Source organism: Bufo gargarizans, chromosome 10 (assembly GCF_014858855.1).
Source record: "Bufo gargarizans isolate SCDJY-AF-19 chromosome 10, ASM1485885v1, whole genome shotgun sequence".
In the NCBI taxonomy this organism is placed as follows: domain Eukaryota; kingdom Metazoa; phylum Chordata; class Amphibia; order Anura; family Bufonidae; genus Bufo; species Bufo gargarizans.
In genome coordinates, this window is record NC_058089.1 from 117,671,975 (window position 1) to 117,689,709 (window position 17,735).

General features: G+C 46.7%; 1 protein-coding gene across 1 annotated transcript in view; it reads left to right on the top strand.

Annotated features, from left to right (window-relative positions):
- Nucleotides 1-1,516: 1,516 nt before the first annotated feature.
- The window catches only part of GPATCH1 (G-patch domain containing 1), a 28,472-nt gene continuing 12,253 nt past the window's right edge, over nucleotides 1,517-17,735 (top strand). The window contains 14 exon segments of the mRNA XM_044269321.1: nucleotides 1,517-1,589; nucleotides 3,617-3,657; nucleotides 3,659-3,752; nucleotides 3,981-4,066; nucleotides 4,883-5,043; nucleotides 7,042-7,139; nucleotides 9,525-9,583; nucleotides 10,459-10,701; nucleotides 10,802-10,949; nucleotides 14,343-14,422; nucleotides 15,632-15,845; nucleotides 15,937-16,015; nucleotides 16,017-16,228; nucleotides 16,796-16,974. Coding sequence (XP_044125256.1) covers nucleotides 1,517-1,589; nucleotides 3,617-3,657; nucleotides 3,659-3,752; nucleotides 3,981-4,066; nucleotides 4,883-5,043; nucleotides 7,042-7,139; nucleotides 9,525-9,583; nucleotides 10,459-10,701; nucleotides 10,802-10,949; nucleotides 14,343-14,422; nucleotides 15,632-15,845; nucleotides 15,937-16,015; nucleotides 16,017-16,228; nucleotides 16,796-16,974 — 1,767 coding nt within the window.

Here is a 17,735-nt window from a genome sequence, read left to right on the forward strand (position 1 = left end):
TCGGTCGCCCACTATTGCCTGACTGTCCTTAGCTCCTGCTGAAATACAATTACAGAATGCGGGATATCCCCCCATCTATCATGTCGTTATACGAGTTGTGATGCCCAACTCGTTCTTAATGGGAGTTGTAGTTTTGCTACTGCCCTATCAGTATGTATGGGGTAGTGCGTACTGTGGCATCTGTGTTATGGGGGAAAGGAGAGGAGAGGGGATGTAGACTGTGTGGCCGTCTCCATGATCCCCACAGGTATTGGCAGATCTGTCCTGTGTGGCACGCCAGAAAGGAGCACTCTGCGGGCGAGGGGAAACCCCCCATTATCTGGATAGGTGGGAGTCCTGGAAGTAGGGACCTGCACCTATACAACATTTATGACATATACAGGACTTTTGATGTGGCATAACCGTCTCTGATGGTAATGACCCCCTTAAAGGAGTCTTCTGGGACCCAGTGGGTCCCCGAAATCCACCTTAGCTACATATAACACGCCTGTAGAAGAACATTTCTTGGGAACCTCATCACATGACGCTCCTCTTCTAAAAAAATCCTGCTTCCACTGACGTTGCGTCCATTTTCAGGTTTGCAGCCTGGACTATGTTCTGGACAGGACCAGAACTATTTCTCATCATGGCACATGCGCAGATGAGGTGGATGCAGGAGTCTGCGCATAGTTCTGGTCCTGTCTACAACAGAAGTGACGTCCCGTCCATAGCCGGAAACCTGGTAAAGGACGTGACTTCAGCAGAAGCTGCATTTTCAGAAGAGGAGCCTCACCTGACCGGGTTCCTGAAGGGGTAACTTCAAGATGGTCAGTACATTACAAACTTTCTTCTTCAGGGGTGTTAAGGGTAATTAAGGGGAATTTGTGGGACTTTTTGCGTCCCAGAAAACCTCTTTTGCGGCCCTTGAGATGGGTTCTGGTATATGTGGCCCCCGGACCTGAAAACGTTGATCGTCTCTGCTCTTGAAGAACTCTGGAGGACTTATGACTGGAATTTATGGGGGCACTGTGACTCTGTAGGAATTATAACTGGTGCCTTTGGGTGTACGGTGGCTGACGCGTTTCTGGGCTCAGGCTGGATATTTGGGTGTGACAGGGGCTGGCACCATGGAGGTAATAGCTTTCTCCTTTTGGGGGCACTCTGGCTTCTTCTGGAGGACAATGTGGGGGCACTCCAAAAGGAGCCTATAAAAAAACATTGGCGCAGTGGGCATGTGTAATTTGTGAGGGTATGATATGTTTTATGTGTTTTTTTTTCTTTCAGCTATAACACCATTGACTTATACGTATTGTAAATGGCAACGAAACTAAACCAAGTCCACAGCCACAGAAGTGCACGGCTTCAGTCAGAGACGCGGGTAATTACCCTGCAGCAGCCTCACAGCCGCGCGCCCTGACTGAAAGCCAGGCCTGGCCCAGCGCCTTGTCGGTTACCATAGGAACGCCCCTCAGCCCTAGAGAGCGAATCACATGGTGGACTTTTGTCCCCGCTCGGTGCCCGTAGTTGTATAGGAAAGATGGCGGCGCACGACAGTGACGGGGAGGAAGATTTTGTCACCTACGGCAAACCTCTGGAGCCGTACGAAGAGGGTGAGGAGGGGGCTGCCGGGGACCCTGCTGGTCGGGGACACTTCTGAGATGCACTGGAGCTGGCATTTCGCATATAACTTGGCTGTAGCTGTATGGTGGGCGAAGCGTTGGTGAGAGGGAGGAGGGGAAAGCAAAGTTTTCTTCTTCTTTTTTTTTTTTTTTGTGCAATTCTTTATTTATAACACAATATTAATAATAAACAAGAGCCTGAGAGGAGTGTGTCTCCTGCCAGGAGCAGGTGCGGAGGGAATGACTGTGGAGTTATGGGGGATCACTAACTTTTGGCACTCCAGCTTTTCCGAAACTACAATTCCCAGCATGCTCCATTCATTTCTATGAGAGGAGCAGAGCAAGAATGCATGCTGGGAGTTGTAGTTTTACAACAGCTTGCGTGTCAGAGGTTGCTTACCCCTGGTACAACCGGAGCTCTGTCTCAGATCAGGACTATACCGCCAGAACAGCACCATAGTGCCCCCTGCATCGCCTACCAGAGTGCACTGGACGCAAAGCCTGCTCCTAAATATTGTGGTGCCCCCACCTGTAGCGTGTGCCAGCGGTTGGTGCCCCCACCTGTAGCGTGTGCCAGCGGTTGGTGCCCCCACCTGTAGCGTGTGCCAGCGGTTGGTGCCCCCACCTGTAGCGTCTGCCAGCGGTTGGTGCCCCCACCTGTAGCGTGTGCCAGCGGTTGGTGCCCCCACCTGTAGCGTGTGCCAGCGGTTGGCGCCCCCACCTGTAGCGTGTGCCAGCGGTTGGCGCCCCCACCTGTAGCGTGTGCCAGCGGTTGGCGCCCACACCTGTAGCGTGTGCCAGCGGTGGCGCCCACACCTGTAGCGTGTGCCAGCGGAGGTGTCTCAACTGACCTGTGACAGGTGTGGTTCCCTCTCCTGTGGCCTGCATCAGTCATAGTGCCCCTTCTGTGGCCTCCACCAGTCATGGTTCCCTCACCTATGGCCTGTACTATTCATCATGCCTCCTCCTATTATCTGTGCCTGTAGTGTTGCCCCCTCCTGTGGCATGCACCAGTCATGGTGCCCTGTCCTGTGGCCTGCTTCAGTCATGGTTGCCTCTCCTATGGCATGCGCCAGTCATGGTTCCCCTTCCTATGGCCTGTATTATTGGCATGCCTCCTCCTATTATCTGTGCCTGTAGTGGAGCCCCTTCCTATGACATGCACCAGTCATGGTGCCGCTTCCTATGGCTTGCTCCTTTCATGGTGTCCCTCCTGTAACCATTATCAGCCACAGTACCCTTCCTGTAACCCGTGTCAGCCACGGTACCCCTCCTGTAACCCGTGTCAGCCACGGTACCCCTCCTGTAACCCGTGTCAGCCACGGTACCCCTCCTGTAACCCGTGTCAGCCACGGTACCCCTCCTGTAACCCGTGTCAGCCACGGTACCCCTCCTGTAACCCGTGTCAGCCACGGTACCCCTCCTGTAACCCGTGTCAGCCACGGTACCCCTCCTGTAACCCGTGTCAGCCACGGTACCCCTCCTGTAACCCGTGTCAGCCACGGTACCCCTCCTGTAACCCGTGTCAGCCACGGTACCCCTCCTGTAACCCGTGTCAGCCACGGTACCCCTCCTGTAACCTGTGTCAGCCACGGTACCCCTCCTGTAACCTGTGTCGCCCACGGTACCCCTCCTGTAACCCTGTGTCGGCCACGGTACCCCTCCTGTAACCTGTGTCAGCCACGGTACCCCTCCTGTAACCCGTGTCAGCCACGGTACCCCTCCTGTAACCCGTGTCAGCCACGGTACCCCTCCATCAATAAACATATTCCATGCCCTCAAATACCTACCTTACCCTCATAACCATTGCAGCAGAGCTACATAAGCAGTACTAGCCTGAGTGTTCCTTTTTGCATGAAAGCTTCGACACCCCATTCAGCTCATTGACGGGCCTGTACCCGTTATTGCACCGCAGCAGCTGTTGTCTACTTCTGGACCTTTTACTGTTGTCCCCCCATTGATCCGCCTGTGCTGTAATTCTCACATAACATCTCATGTAATGTGTTGTATTTTCTTAGGAGAGCAGCCCAAGAAGCCCATACCTCTCCAGGATCAAACAGGTCAAAGATGAGAAAGGCCGCTACCAACGTTTTCATGGCGCCTTCACCGGAGGCTTTTCTGCTGGATACTTTAACACAGTTGGCTCAAAAGAAGGTGAATTGCCGTATCCTATAATGGGCAGAGTCTGAAGACGACTTTCTGAAATGTTTTCTGCTTTAATGGGGTTGTCCGGCCATAACAACTTATCCCCGTTACACAGCAGTCAGACCCCCCCTGATTCCTGTGGATAGGGAACACGTTCTTATGATCGGACAATCCCATTAGGTTGTCAGATTGGCATATGCTGCATTGGTAATTAGTTATTTTTTTCTTGTTTTTTAGGTTGGACGCCATCAACATTTGTGTCTTCACGGCAGGGGAGGTCCGAAAAGCAAGTCAATAGGCCTGAGGATTATATGGATGATGAGGTATTAAAGGACACAATGACTTGTTGATTCATAGTGTTGTCCCATTATATCCCCTTTCTGAACGTGGACCCAGGTCCAGCTCCTGGCACCCCCAGAAAACAGCTGATATTGCTGGGGAAGGATGGAGCCCAGGAACTACAGCTGCAGCAGGTGCTGTAAGAAATGTATAGTATTCAATGGCAGGCATTTATACGCAGTAGCTCTCTGTTGAGGCTCATAGAAGGTGGTTCTGAGAGGGGACCCTTTAGGATGTCCATATGCCCTAATATGTCGTATGTAAAGTGGTTTTGATATGACACAGCTTCTCTGAGACCACCAATCACAGTCCCCACAAAGATTGCTTTCCCAGGCCTATAAATGGTCTATATGGCTAGCTAGTTATACATCCGTGGGTCCCATATTGCATATCGGACTACATTCACACAACCGTAAGTGTTTTGCTGTCCCCAAATTGAGAATCTGCAAAACACAGATTCGGACGCGTTTGTTCCACATTTTGCGGACCACACATGGCCGGCGCTACATACAAAATGCCTATTCTTGTCCACGATTATGGACAAGAATAGGACATGCTCTATATTTTTGCGGTGCCACGGAACAGAACTACGGATGTATCTTTTGTGACCCCATTGAAACGAACGTGTCGTGTGAATGCACCCTTAAAGAGAAGGAAGACGGCTGTTTGTGTGCCACCATTGACGTCTTGTAGGCAGAGCATATGTGTATTATGAAGAACAGATGTCTCCCCAAGTGTAATGAGATCTGCATCGTCTATCTCCTCCCTAAGTCCTTATTAAAATTTTACTTGACTTACAGGATCTCGGGGAGTTTGGGATAGCTCCAAATGAGATCATGACTACGGATGACTTTGCGTCAAAAACTAAAGACCGAATACGGGAAAAAGCCAGAGAGCTTGCATCAGTCACGGCTCCAATCCCGGGAGCCACCATACTGGAAGATCTAATAGCGCCAGGAAAGTACGTATAGACCTTTATATCAATTCAACATACGACACATGTTAATAATCATGTCAGCAAAGGATTCAGCATTATCAGTGTCATACTGGTCTTAAAGGGACTGTCCATAAATTTAAAGGAGATTAACTGTTTTGTGTCTAAAGTGTAATCATTGTAACATTTTGCAGCTTTCTAATGATTTGTGTTTGAATCCCTCACCATTTTTAATGTCTCTGCATGCATGGGAACATTAAAGGGGTTTTCCAAGCTTTGTCGATATAGCAGCGGTGAGCAGGAAGAGAGACAGGATACGGCACGTCTCTTCATGCAGCTGATCAGCGGGGGTGCTGTGCGTCTAACCCCCAACGATCTGATATTGATGACCTATCCTGAGGATAGGTCATCAATATTAAATGCCTGGAAAACCCCTTTAAAGGGAGGTGACGGGGGTATGAAGCGGCTGAGTGCAGAGAGCACTTCACAGTGACATATGCCACTGTATGGCTATATAGTGGCATACGTCAAAGGCATCCACTCGAAAATCTTTCTAAGGTGTAATGTAACAGCAACATTTACATACAGAACCTTCCTAATATACTTCTGTTATCAGAATTTGTGCACAGCTGCATTTCCCATCATTGTCTTGAGCCTCTCATTTGCTGAATAGCTCAGCTTAATGCATTGATAACGTTCACTGAGTGATCCGCTGCTTCGTTGTGGACTTTCAATTGGTATGCAAATGAGCAGTAAAGTGCCACGGGGGCGGGCCCAAGCCACTCTGTGCACCCATGCTCCTCCTGCTCCCTCTTCCAGCCCCTCCGACACCTTGATTGACAGTGCCAGGTGAGATGACTGTCTAGGGACCAGGCCCTGTCAATCAAGAAGCTACGGCAGGGGCTGACATAAGAAGCAGGAAGAGCAAGGGTGCTCAGAGTGGCTTGGGCCTGTCCTTGCTGCTCTTAACTTCTCACATATGGGTTGAAAGTCCTTTTTCTCCAGAATGAATCAATGAATCGCTAAGTGAAAGTATCATTACATACAGCTGAGCCAGCCCTACACGGCATTGTGGCTGGTTTATCAGCGAGTTTCTGGGTGTTAGACTTTCTTTTAAGGGAACCTGTCATCAACTTTATGGTGCCCATACTAACGGCAGAATAAAGTAGAGACGGGTGAGTTGATTTCAGCGGTCTGTCATTTAAAAGTTAAAAGTAAGTGGTTGCCGAGAACCAACATCACAATCATTGCAGACTGGGCCTGGAAAAGAGTCACAACCACCTGAGAAGAGTCCTGGTTATTCGTGAATTCCTGCTCTCCTGCCCACCTGCTGATGACTGACAGGCTTCTACCTAGTTTTCTCCCTTTCTCTCTAGGAGAGAACTGCCGATCAGCAGATGGGCGAGAGAGCAGGAGATTATAATAACCAGGACTCTTCTCAGGTGGATGTGACTCTTTTCCAGGCCTGGGCTGCAATGATTATGATGCTGGTTCTCAGCAGCCACCTACTTTTAGCTGATGTGTGACACACCGCTGAGATCAGCATTCCTGTCACTATTTTATGCTGTCCTCAGTGAGGTCAGCATAACGTTGATGACAGGTTCCCTTTAATGCAATTCTGTGTTAGACAACAGCAAATATACCAATTCTCTAATAAGCCTGTAATCACAATCGCTGTGAAAAAAGAACAAAGGGGCACATTTATTAAGACCAGTGTTTTAAACGCTGATCTTAATAACCCCTATACTTGGCGGTGGATCCACTGCCGTTATGAAGAGGCGCCGGCCTCTACATAACTTCGGCGGATCCTCCCTGACTTCTAGCCTCCTAGCTGTCTTACATTTAGACCATTTTCTACACCTAAAACAGGAAAACTTTTTTTTTTTTAGCCCTAACGTAAGCTGGGAGAAGTCGCAGATTGTGGCGCAAAAAGGACATTTGTGCTGCAGTCTGTGCCAGAAATGCGCCTAATTTAGACCGTTCCTTTTTTTGTTATGGTGACCTATGCTGTTCTGTTATCTTCAGGATCACAATGGGAGTGCAACTTTTGCGGCAGATGGGATGGAAAGAAGGGCAAGGAGTGGGGCCCAGGACAAAGAGGAGAGCTCAGAAGCAAAAACCTGGTAAGCAGAACGATACTGAAAGCATGAATTTAGCCCCTGTTCGCGCCTCCTCCCAAATCAGGGGATTCCAACATATTTAATGGAAAGGATAGCTCAGCATGCCTGTGCAGTTCTTCTCATCAAAATAATGACTTACAGTAGGGTCTATTTGGTTCTGCTGCTGGTCTGGCTCTTTTTTTTTTTTCTGTGCTTTTACTCCTCTGTCCAAACAGAAAAACAAAAAGCAGGTCCATAAACACAGTGGGGGACATTTACTAGTCAAAATGTGCCATGATTCTGGAGTAATTTGCACCAAATACTGGCCTACATGACGTGCTTCACGTTGTCTTGCTACCAGTTTTTGTAATCTCACCCAACGGGCTGTAGCTTAAGATGCTCCCATGTGCGCCATTATTTTGGTGCAAAACTCTAGCACAAAGTAAACCAACTTACAGGTGGTATAAACTTGGACTAGATCCCATATGGGGGCACATGCTACGCCTGTACCATGCAGCCTGGGCTTATATCGCATGACCACGCAAAGAGATGGACCATCTCGCTAGTGCCACCATTTAAAAATAATTCTTTCATACACATTTGGTCAGCTTAAAAGTGGTTATAAAAAACGGTTATAAGTGTTACAGATAACCCCTTTAAGGAGAGCCAGTACCCCCTAAGCCATGACCACAAATAAGGATTTTCCTCTTCCAGTACATCCTTTCATGCGGCACCTCAGAACCAAAGCACATACAAGTCCTCGCACCCGAGGATGCGATATAACCTTTTATTAGGTCCTTTTTTATAACTGGCAACCCCTTTAAGTGTAAAAGGTATGCAGTAAAGTTTTACAGGCAGTTTATGTCATCTTTAGGGTGATTATAAATATATGCACATTGTTACAGAGTATTATGGGAAAACCTCGGCCATAAAGCTATCGTTAATGTATAATTGTGAGTCTGTAATGCTCCTTTTTATAGATGCATAGGAATTCCTGTTCTGACTCATCTATCGCCTTCAGTCGCAAGTAACATTACAGAGACATAAACCCATCAGAATCAAATCTTCATACTTTCCTGCAGGACATGGACGGGTAGGCGCAGGGCCCATGAGCGATCTGTTTACACAGGGAAAGTAATTTCAGGCCACGCTCTGTCATATCTTTACTTGCGTCTCGCAGAATGTCAGCTGCTTTTATTAACAGGTCTCATGTGACAGGAATGCATCAGGTTCTTCTGTGGTGTAACCTGTTTTTCTGCATGTTTGCAGAAGAAAATATATAACAATGTGCTTCTATAATGCATCCATCCAGGTAATCCAGAATGTCTGATAAAAGTTTCATTAATGTAAAGGCTATGGACACCATTGCACATGAATTATTTATTTTTCATAGTTTTTTATTTGGCTTCCAGCAGCTTTCTAAATAGTCTTCTGCTTCTGCAGTGTGTGTAAGTCCTTCACCTAGCTGGTAGTTCTGCTGAATCTGAAATATATCCAATATAGCTCTGCTCCAGTTTCTGGCTCCTCTCTCTGCTGTCACACTCCTCCCTTTCCACACTGCTATGTCCAACCTTAAGGGAAGGGAAGGAGGTTGTACATGGCAGATCAGAAAGTGAGGAGGCTGGAAAGCATCCAAGAAGAGCAGCTCACACAGGCTGTAGATAGGGAGGAAAGCACACCCAGGGCATTTTTGAGGGAGGTACAAGCATAGAGAGAAAGCAGAGCGCTCAGGGCAGACTCTGCAGGGGAGGGAGAATCGCATACTCCTCAGTATCAGTGACTATCAACACAAGCTGAAAAATATCCCTCATGAGCTCAAGAAGTAAAAATCAGTTCAGGAATTAAGCTGTGGTGATACATGAGAGCTAGGGAAGGAGGTAGCATCCTGGGCACACAGATCTCACATCCCACATGTGTTAGTGGAAGTGACACAACCACATAGTAAGAGTGTGAGAGCTAGAATCATGACTTCTTTGGATGCCAGGTCTCTCCTGCAGTGGTCACTTGCCCTTGCGATAGCAGCTGATCACCAGCACTGACCCCCCTGCTATCAGGACATCATCCAGGGCTGCGACTAATGCAAGTGCAGAAAGACCTTTAATTTAGGGGAAAGGTGACCACAGTATAAAAATGTTTTACTCATAATGAGCAATATGTACATGTCATAAACATGAATAACTTGGCAGCGTTTGAGGGCCCACCTGTTACAGCATCCTTTCCTCTTCAGTGAGACTATTCTAGTATCACTGCACTTCCGCTTTCTTTCCCAATCTTAATATGATGAGACGCAGGTGTACACTGGGTAATACAGGTGTCAAGGCAACAACTAAAGGTGACAGGTGCCTTTAAGGCTATCTTTGAATCTATTATCTATACAGTAGAATATACTGTGTTATTTTTGCTTTTCAGAAGGTAATGTGAAGAAGTATGGCTGTGCGCTGCCTCCTACAGGCTCAGAAGAATCTGAGGTAGGTTACCAGAATTAACGCAATTGCAAATGGGAAAGTTCCGAGTAGAGTGCTGCTAGAAATCAGTAGTTCTCATGAGTAATGTATTATAATCGAAAGCTGCATTCAGAGCTTCACTAGTTGTGAGTAGTGCAGCTCTGAAGAATACTATAGGATGTAACTCAGGATCAGTACAGTATAAGTAATGTATGTACACAGTGACTGCACCAGCAGAACAGTGAGTACAGCTCTGGAGTATAATATAGGATGTAACTCAGGATCAGTACAGGATAAGTAATGTATGTACACAGTGACTGCACCAGCAGAATAGTGAGTGCAGCTCTGGGGTATAATACAGGATGTAACTCAGGATCAGTACAGGATAAGTAATGTAATGTAAGTACACAGTGACTGCACCAGCAGAATAGTGAGTGCAGCTCTGGAGTATAGTACAGGATGTAACTCAGGATCAGCACAGTATAAGTAATGTAATGTATGTACACAGTGACTGCACCAGCAGAATAGTGAGTGCAGCTCTGGAGTATAATGCAGGATGTAACTCAGGATCAGTACAGGATAAGTAATGTAATGTATGTACACAGTGACTGCACCAGCAGAATAGTGAGTGCAGCTCTGGAGTATAATGCAGGATGTAACTCAGGATCAGTACAGGATAAGTAATGTAATGTATGTACACAGTGACTCAACCAGCAGAATAGTGAGTGCAGCTCTGGAGTATAAAACAGGATGTAACTCAGGATCTTTGTATTTGCTGCAGTCTATTTACATAGTGACTGAACTTTTTCTGTAGATTAGTTCTAGATTTATAAAATGTAAAACTCTTTATTGGTGGTTATTGTAGAAGACTGTGACCTTTCAGCTTTGCTGACCCACAGGATGAAGAGGATGACTACGTACCTGAGAATATTACATTTGCTCCCAAAGATGTGACTCCTATCGATTTCACAGTAAAAGACAATGTCCATGGGCTGGGATACCGGGGCCTCAATCCTCATCAGGCTTTGTTTGGCTCTTTTGATACGCATGTAAATCTATTCAGTGATGCCTCTGAAAAGACGAGCAGTCTACTAGGTGACGTACGGAACAGCAGAGGGAGGAAGGTCGGGATCTCTGGCCAGGTACGATGCTTGACATCCACTAGATCTGTAATGTGTGTTTATGGGGCTGAATTGCTCATATAATGTTATTTTGTTGTTACGTTTCCTCGGTTTCTGGCAGGCTTTTGGTGTTGGTGCAATGGAAGATGATGATGATGATATTTACCGCATTGACCCCTTGTCAAAGTACGACACGGTCCTGCGGGAGGAGGAGACTGGAGATGGACTATTTGGATGGACTGCACCAAAGGAGTATAAGAATAAAAAAGGTAATAATTAACACTGTAGCTCACAGCAGACACATATTTTCTTAAACTCTCCTTTGATTCTGCACTGATACATTGTAGCAAACAGAGGGGAGATTTGGCTTGCTGATGTGCCTAGTTAAAGGGGTATTCCCATCACATACAATGGGGACATATCGCTAGGATATGCCCCTATTGTCTGATAGGTGCGGGTCACAGAGGTGGGACGAGAACAGAGCGGGGAGAGCTGTGGCTGGAGGGCCCCGGATTTCCCAGGGTCCATCCACCACCAAGCGCTGCTCCCATAGAAGTGAATGGGAGCGCACCGTGCACACGCGGCCCCTGCTCCCATTCATTTCTATGGGGCAGACGGAAATTTTGGGCAGCCCCATAGAAATGAATGGAGGGCGGCTGCGCATGCGCATTGCACCCTCCGTTCATTTCCCCGCTCCATTCTCATTGTAGGTGCGGGTCCCAGAGGTAGGACCCGCACCTATCAGAGAATGGGGGCATATCCTAGCCTAGCCTTCAAGAGATGTTTGTCTAGTCTTGATGCATTTGTAGCAAACCCTCAGCTTTGAGAAGCATGAGATCTGTAGAGAATGGCGCTGAAGAAACAGGTGATTATAACGTGTGTTTTTTTTTTTTTTTTTTTTTTTTGTAATTGTAGGGGTTGTCCAAGATTTTTTATGACCTTGGAACAACACCTTTAAAGGGTGTGTACAGTTTTGCAACTTTTTTTATTTTTTATTGTTCTAATGCATCTAAAATAAAAAAAATGGTCATGATTAAAAAATAAATCACATGGCTTGTGTATATAGCTCGTGTGAAAACCAGTGAGTCTCAATGGTTAAGGGGTTATTCCCATGTTATAAAGTGATGGCATATTGCTAGGATATGCCATCACTATGTGACAGGTGGAGGTCCGACTTCTGACCCTCTATGATCGTGAAAATGACTTGTAGCAGGAATAATAGAGGAACGGCACATCATAGAGTCATAAGAATAGATGCTCCAGAATTTTTATTACATGGGGAAGTAGTTCCTAAAACAGACTTGTCAGGAGAGGTGAGAGGAGCTAATTATATACTCAATATATAGTAAAATAAACACATAGGGGGTCATTTATTAAGAATGGCGTTTAAGATTCTGGTGTTATTAACCCCTGCGCATTTTCTATGCCTAAAACAGGCATAGAAAATTATAACTGAGACGGGCCCACCCACGTCACTTCCTCTTTCTTTTTTTTTTAGACCTCGGATGAGTGTGGAAAAGTCGCAGATTGCGCTGCAAATAACGTTTGCGCCACAAACTGTGACAGATATACGCAAGAAAACTGGCATATATCTGATAATAAATGACCCCCATAGTATGGTGATAAAAGAACCATTAGAGGTGTTACTTTCCACACCTCAGCCCGGTATCTGTGGGATAGATATTTGTGAGAAGCGGATATTGTATGACGGCAGCTGCGGCCGGGGCGGTCATCTATCGACAGCCTCTTTCTCTCACAGAGATCCAGACTGGCGAATGCTGTGTGCCAAGCACTTGTATCAACAGGGGCGTGCCCACCGCGGTGTTTGTTTGCGTAGCTGTGGGCAGCGCAGTGTTTGCCGTGTCCTCCTGTTTACATCTTCTCTCTTAAACCACTCCATAAACCACGGCTGTCGGGTTAACCCCGTCCTTGCCAGAAACTAAGCAAGAGATGCACATCCAGCCATTCTATACCGGAATTATTTAGAGCTGCCCAGAGACATTTTCACCTCCACTGGTTTTCAGTTTAGCTTCTCCCATTATACTTTTACTCCTTCCTGTAGATACTCTTCTATGTTTTCTAGGCTATGTGCCTTCTGGTGCCTATTGAAGTCAATAGAGGACCTTGTAACAAAGCAAGAGCCACTGTCTGCTGCTTAGTGGAGCTGGAGTGAAGAACTTCCCTTCCGCCTGGGATGTCCATGTGCTCCAACTCATTGTGGAGACTTTAAAGGGGTTGTCCACTTTGGATTATCTCTTTGCCACAAAAGATGCGGACAGCACACGGTTCCGCTCTGCGGAAAATATAGAGCTTGTCCTATTCGCTTCCGCAATCACGGACAAGAATAGGCATTTTCTATTACGGTTGCGGCCATGTGCGGTCTGCAAATTTCCTAACGCACATGGCCGGTATCCGTGTTTTGCAGATCCGCAAAGCACTACGGCTCTCTGAATGGGGCCCTAAGGCTTCATGCACACGACCGTTGTTGTGTTCCGTTCCGCAAAAGGGGGTTCTGTTGTTCCATGATCCGTTTCCGTTTTTGTTTCCGTGTGTCGTCCTTTATTTTTGGAGGATCACCAGACATGAAGGAAAGTAAAAAAAAAGTCTAAGTCTGCCATGCAAATAATAGGAAAAAAACTGACGCAGGTGACAATCTCGTGTGACTCCGCTTTTTTCACGGTCCCATTGACTTGAATGGGTCCGCAAACCGATTTCCGTGAAAAAAATAGGACAGGTTATATTTTTTTGACGGACTGGAACCACGGATCACGGACGCAGATGCATTAGCCGAGTTTTGAATGGACCCATTGAAAGTCAATGGGTCCGCAGAAAATCACGAAAAACGGAACAACGGACACGGAATGAAACAATGGTCGTGTGCATGAGGCCTAAGTATGATATTCTCCTGAATTATAGTTAGGCGACCATTACATAATTACGTAGCCAAAAAGGTTGAAAGAAGACTAGTCCATCAAGTCCACCCTATCAGCCTAATGTGCAATAAACCTTCATGAGTTGGACGCCAGTTGTCCGGTATTAGGGTAAAATTCCTTCCTAACTACTATTTATCTGAATAAATCCCTAACTCCACATCCAGTCTCCAGTAATCGAGTACTCATTACTTGTAATATTACATCCAAGGAAGGCATCCCGGCTCCTCCTGTACAATGAATCAACCATCGCCACCTCCTCAGGCAGAGAGCTCCATAGTCTCCCTGCTCTTACAGTAAAGAATCCTGTCTATGATGATGAAACCAAGATGTCTTCTTGTCCTTAGTTACAGGTCTAGGTACAAAAAGACTTTTAGTACATTTTGTTCTGTCCTTTCATATATTTTTACATTGTGATAGTTGCCTCCAAGTGTAACTTGTTTTCTGCAGTCCACCTATTCCCTAAATTCCCTTGGTCGCCTCCTCTGCCCCCGCTGTAGTTCAGCTATGTGCCCCGGTCAATGTGACGCCCTTGTGTTACCATAGGACACAGTAGTTGCTGGATAACTTTCTATGCTGCTGCTGCTCTCCGGTTGCTTGCACCATTGATGCGTTTTCTTAGAAATATTGTTGTTTTCCCTTTTCTTTCTTTTTTCACTGTTATGCTTTTTTTTTTTTTTTTTTTTTTTTTTTTTATACTTGACCAAGTTCTGAGTTTTTCTCGTCTTTTAGGCTCTTCAAAAGAGATTGAGTATATCGGCAAAATGCTGGAAGGCTTTTGTCTGGCGACGCTATCGCCTCCATCTAAAAAGGTAGGTGATTCTTTAGAGTCTAGAGCAGGGATGCTCAACCTGCGGCCCTCCAGCTGTTGCAACACTACAACTCCCAGCATGCCCTAATAGCTGTAGGCTGTCCGGGCATGCTTGGAGTTTTGCAACAGCTGGAGGGCCGCAGGTTGGGCATCCCTGGTCTAGAGGATTGCAACGTGCTCCTTCTTAGGGCTCATGCACGCCCTCTGAGACATACGGTCCGTGAGCGGGCCATATGTCCCGGAGAGGCATACATCGTGCTCACGGGAGCTCACAGCATCATGGGTTACTATGATGCTGTGCGCATTAGGCCACCCGCAGGGCTATTGTCCCGCACTCCTATGATCTTATGAGTGCAGGACAATGGCCCCGCGTGCAGCCCGATGCGCACAGGATCATAGTAACCTATGATGCTGTGCGCTCCCGATGTATGCCGCTCCGGGGACATATGGCCCGCTCACGGACTGTATGTCTCGTAGGGCATACGGTCGTCTGCATGAGCCCTTATGCTATCATGATCTATCTAAATATCATCAATCCTCTGGGCTTTTGTATAAGTCTGGCAGTCTTCTGACCTGTGGAGATGAGATGGTTTCCTCTGCACTTACCCCTCCATGGTGCCACTGATTCCACCTTGCTCATGTGACTTTCGGGACTGGTGCCGGTTCTTCTGCTCAGGTCCTGACTGAATGTGTTCCTAAGTCTTCCCATCCAGCTGCAAAAAGGAAGATTCAGGAACACATCTGGTCAGGACCTGAGCGGAAGACGCCACAGCCAGTCCAGGCAGCCACATGAGCGCATAGACGGCAGAATTCGACAGAGGGGTAAGTACTGAGAAAACCATCTTGCCTGCGCAGGTCAGAAGGCTGACTGATTTTTAGAAAAGCCTGGAGAACCCCTTTAAAATAGGTAGGGGTCTGACAATGAAAGGGGTTTTAAATATTTATGACCCATCCTCAGGGTAGGTCGACAATATCTGATTAGTGGGGTTCTGACTCCCAGCATCCCTATGATCTGCTTTCTGAAACACTGTGACTATAGTTTAGCTATGCTGTCTAAGTGTGAACTCAACCTAATTAGAGGCTCAGGCTTTTGCACTGTCCCCCATGCTTTACACTTCAGGTTTGCTGGTTCATATCCGCTTGAAAACCAGTTCTCAGAGAGAATCAGTCTCCGTTACTCTTTCCATCCAATGTCTTTTACTGTCCTTAGATTTACCCAGCTCCTGACCTCCCGAGGGATTACAGACCCGTTCACTATTTTAGACCCGTGATTGCTGAGAACAGTCAGAATTCTGCCATTCTTCAGTCCATGATTGGATCCTCCTCGAAACCCAGTGTGGCACCTGTCAAGGAGCACCCGACCAGCAGACACCAACTTAATTCTTCCAAGCGAAGGGAGATGTTGGGAGAAGCTCCACTTCAGGGTGAGTGAGGTGGACACCGGTCGATTTGCTGTCGTTACGATTATGGGTGTTTTCTTTAGTTTTTTATGTATTTTTGTGTGTGATTATTTAGGACCCAGTTCAGTGCTAGAGCTCCTTTCCGAGAAAGACAGGGAACGAATCCGAGATGTGAAGCAGAATCTGGACGAACAGAGACTTAAAGGCCCAGAAACTTGCGCAAGAGGCTTTAAAGAAGCGCTTTGAGTCCTCTGCCGTAGCGGAGAAGGACAACAAGGCCCAGCAAGCTCTGCTTGACAGACGACTGGTGCCAGAGAATGCTGAAGAGTTTCGACCTTTTGATAAAAATCCAGAAAAGCAAAAGAGATATGAAAACTACATTAGGAGCCTTCACACGGAACAAAAAGGTACCAATGACCAATCATTTAAAGGGATTGCCCTATTGCTGTGATGGCTAACCTCCGGCACACCAGCTGTGGTAAAACTACAACTCCCAAGATGCACACTTCCTTGGCTGTGCTCAGAACTCCACAGAAATGAATGGAGCATGCTGGGAGTTGTAGTTTCACCACAGCAGGAGTGCCGGAGGTTAGCCATCACTGCCCTATTGTAACTGATTTAATATGAGAGACATTGCAAGATTTTGCAAGTGGAAATTACCATTATCTACTGAAGTCTTCTGCAGCGCCTCTAGAGGGGAAATGTAGTATTACATGTGTCAGCCTGAGTATTTGAGAATGACTGCCTATTTTGTATTTCTTCACTTTTGCTTATAAAGCACCCCTCAGTACAATGTCCACATGCCCTAGTAGGGAAAGTTGAAAGATGTTCTTGTCATGTAAGAGCTGCTTATATACATATTTCATAACCTGAAGGCTCTCACTTTTATACCAGGCCAATTAGTGCAATAACCCTTTAAGTACCCCTGTTGCAATATGTACAGAATAGTCATTGGAATTCTGTCTTTTTTACAGATGCTCTGGAGTGCTGTCTAGATTCCAGCATGACAGAATGGGAGCGTTCCCGTGAGCGAGAGGAGTTCATGCGATCCGCCATGCTTTATAAACCCACCAACTCACATCTCTCCTCTCGGTTCACTCGAGGAAAACATGAGGATGATTCAGAAACAGTTGAAGTACCGCGGGATCAAGAGGTAAAAAAGAAAAGAGGAAAATGTTTCAGTATAAAAAAAATAATAATAATAATGTTTATCGGTATCTGTTTTTTAATGAGCTGTGTAAGAAAATTATTCTAAAAAACAATTATTTTAAAAATAAGAAAACCACCATTCATGTGCAAAACAAACAAATTGTAATGTAATCACGGTTTAAATTCCTCGCCATTCCTGTGTCGCTGATGCAGGGTCTTGTGAGAAGCGCAATAATTTGTCGTACTGGATGAGTGACCATAGCAGCCCATCACTGTGATGACCATATGGATGGTATGTTACCAGCAATTCATTGATTGAGGTCTTTAAATGGGCACTAAGAGGGACATTTGCTAAGACTGGTGATTTAGACGCCAGTCTATGTCCGCTGGTGCTCAATGCACCTAAGTTATATATAGGCGCAGCCAATAGCAGGCCGCCCCGGGGACGAGCCTCCCTAGCATCACGAGTCGCCGCCCGACCCCCCCCCCCCCCCCATCGCAGGATGTTTTGATCCACGCAACAGGGAGATGCAGCGGTGGCCGTGCAAGGATCACAAGCCACGCTGCATCTCCCTGGGGGAGCGGAGTAACTATAACCTATATGAGGAGCATTGGGGTGGTGTCATTATAGGGGCTGGATAACCCCTTTAAGTACGGTAATTTTCTACACCAAAAACAGCATAGAAAATGATAATTGAGTCCGGCTGGCTGGCCTGCCTGCATCACATCGCCTTTTTCCACTACCTCAGAAATGTGGCGTGAGCG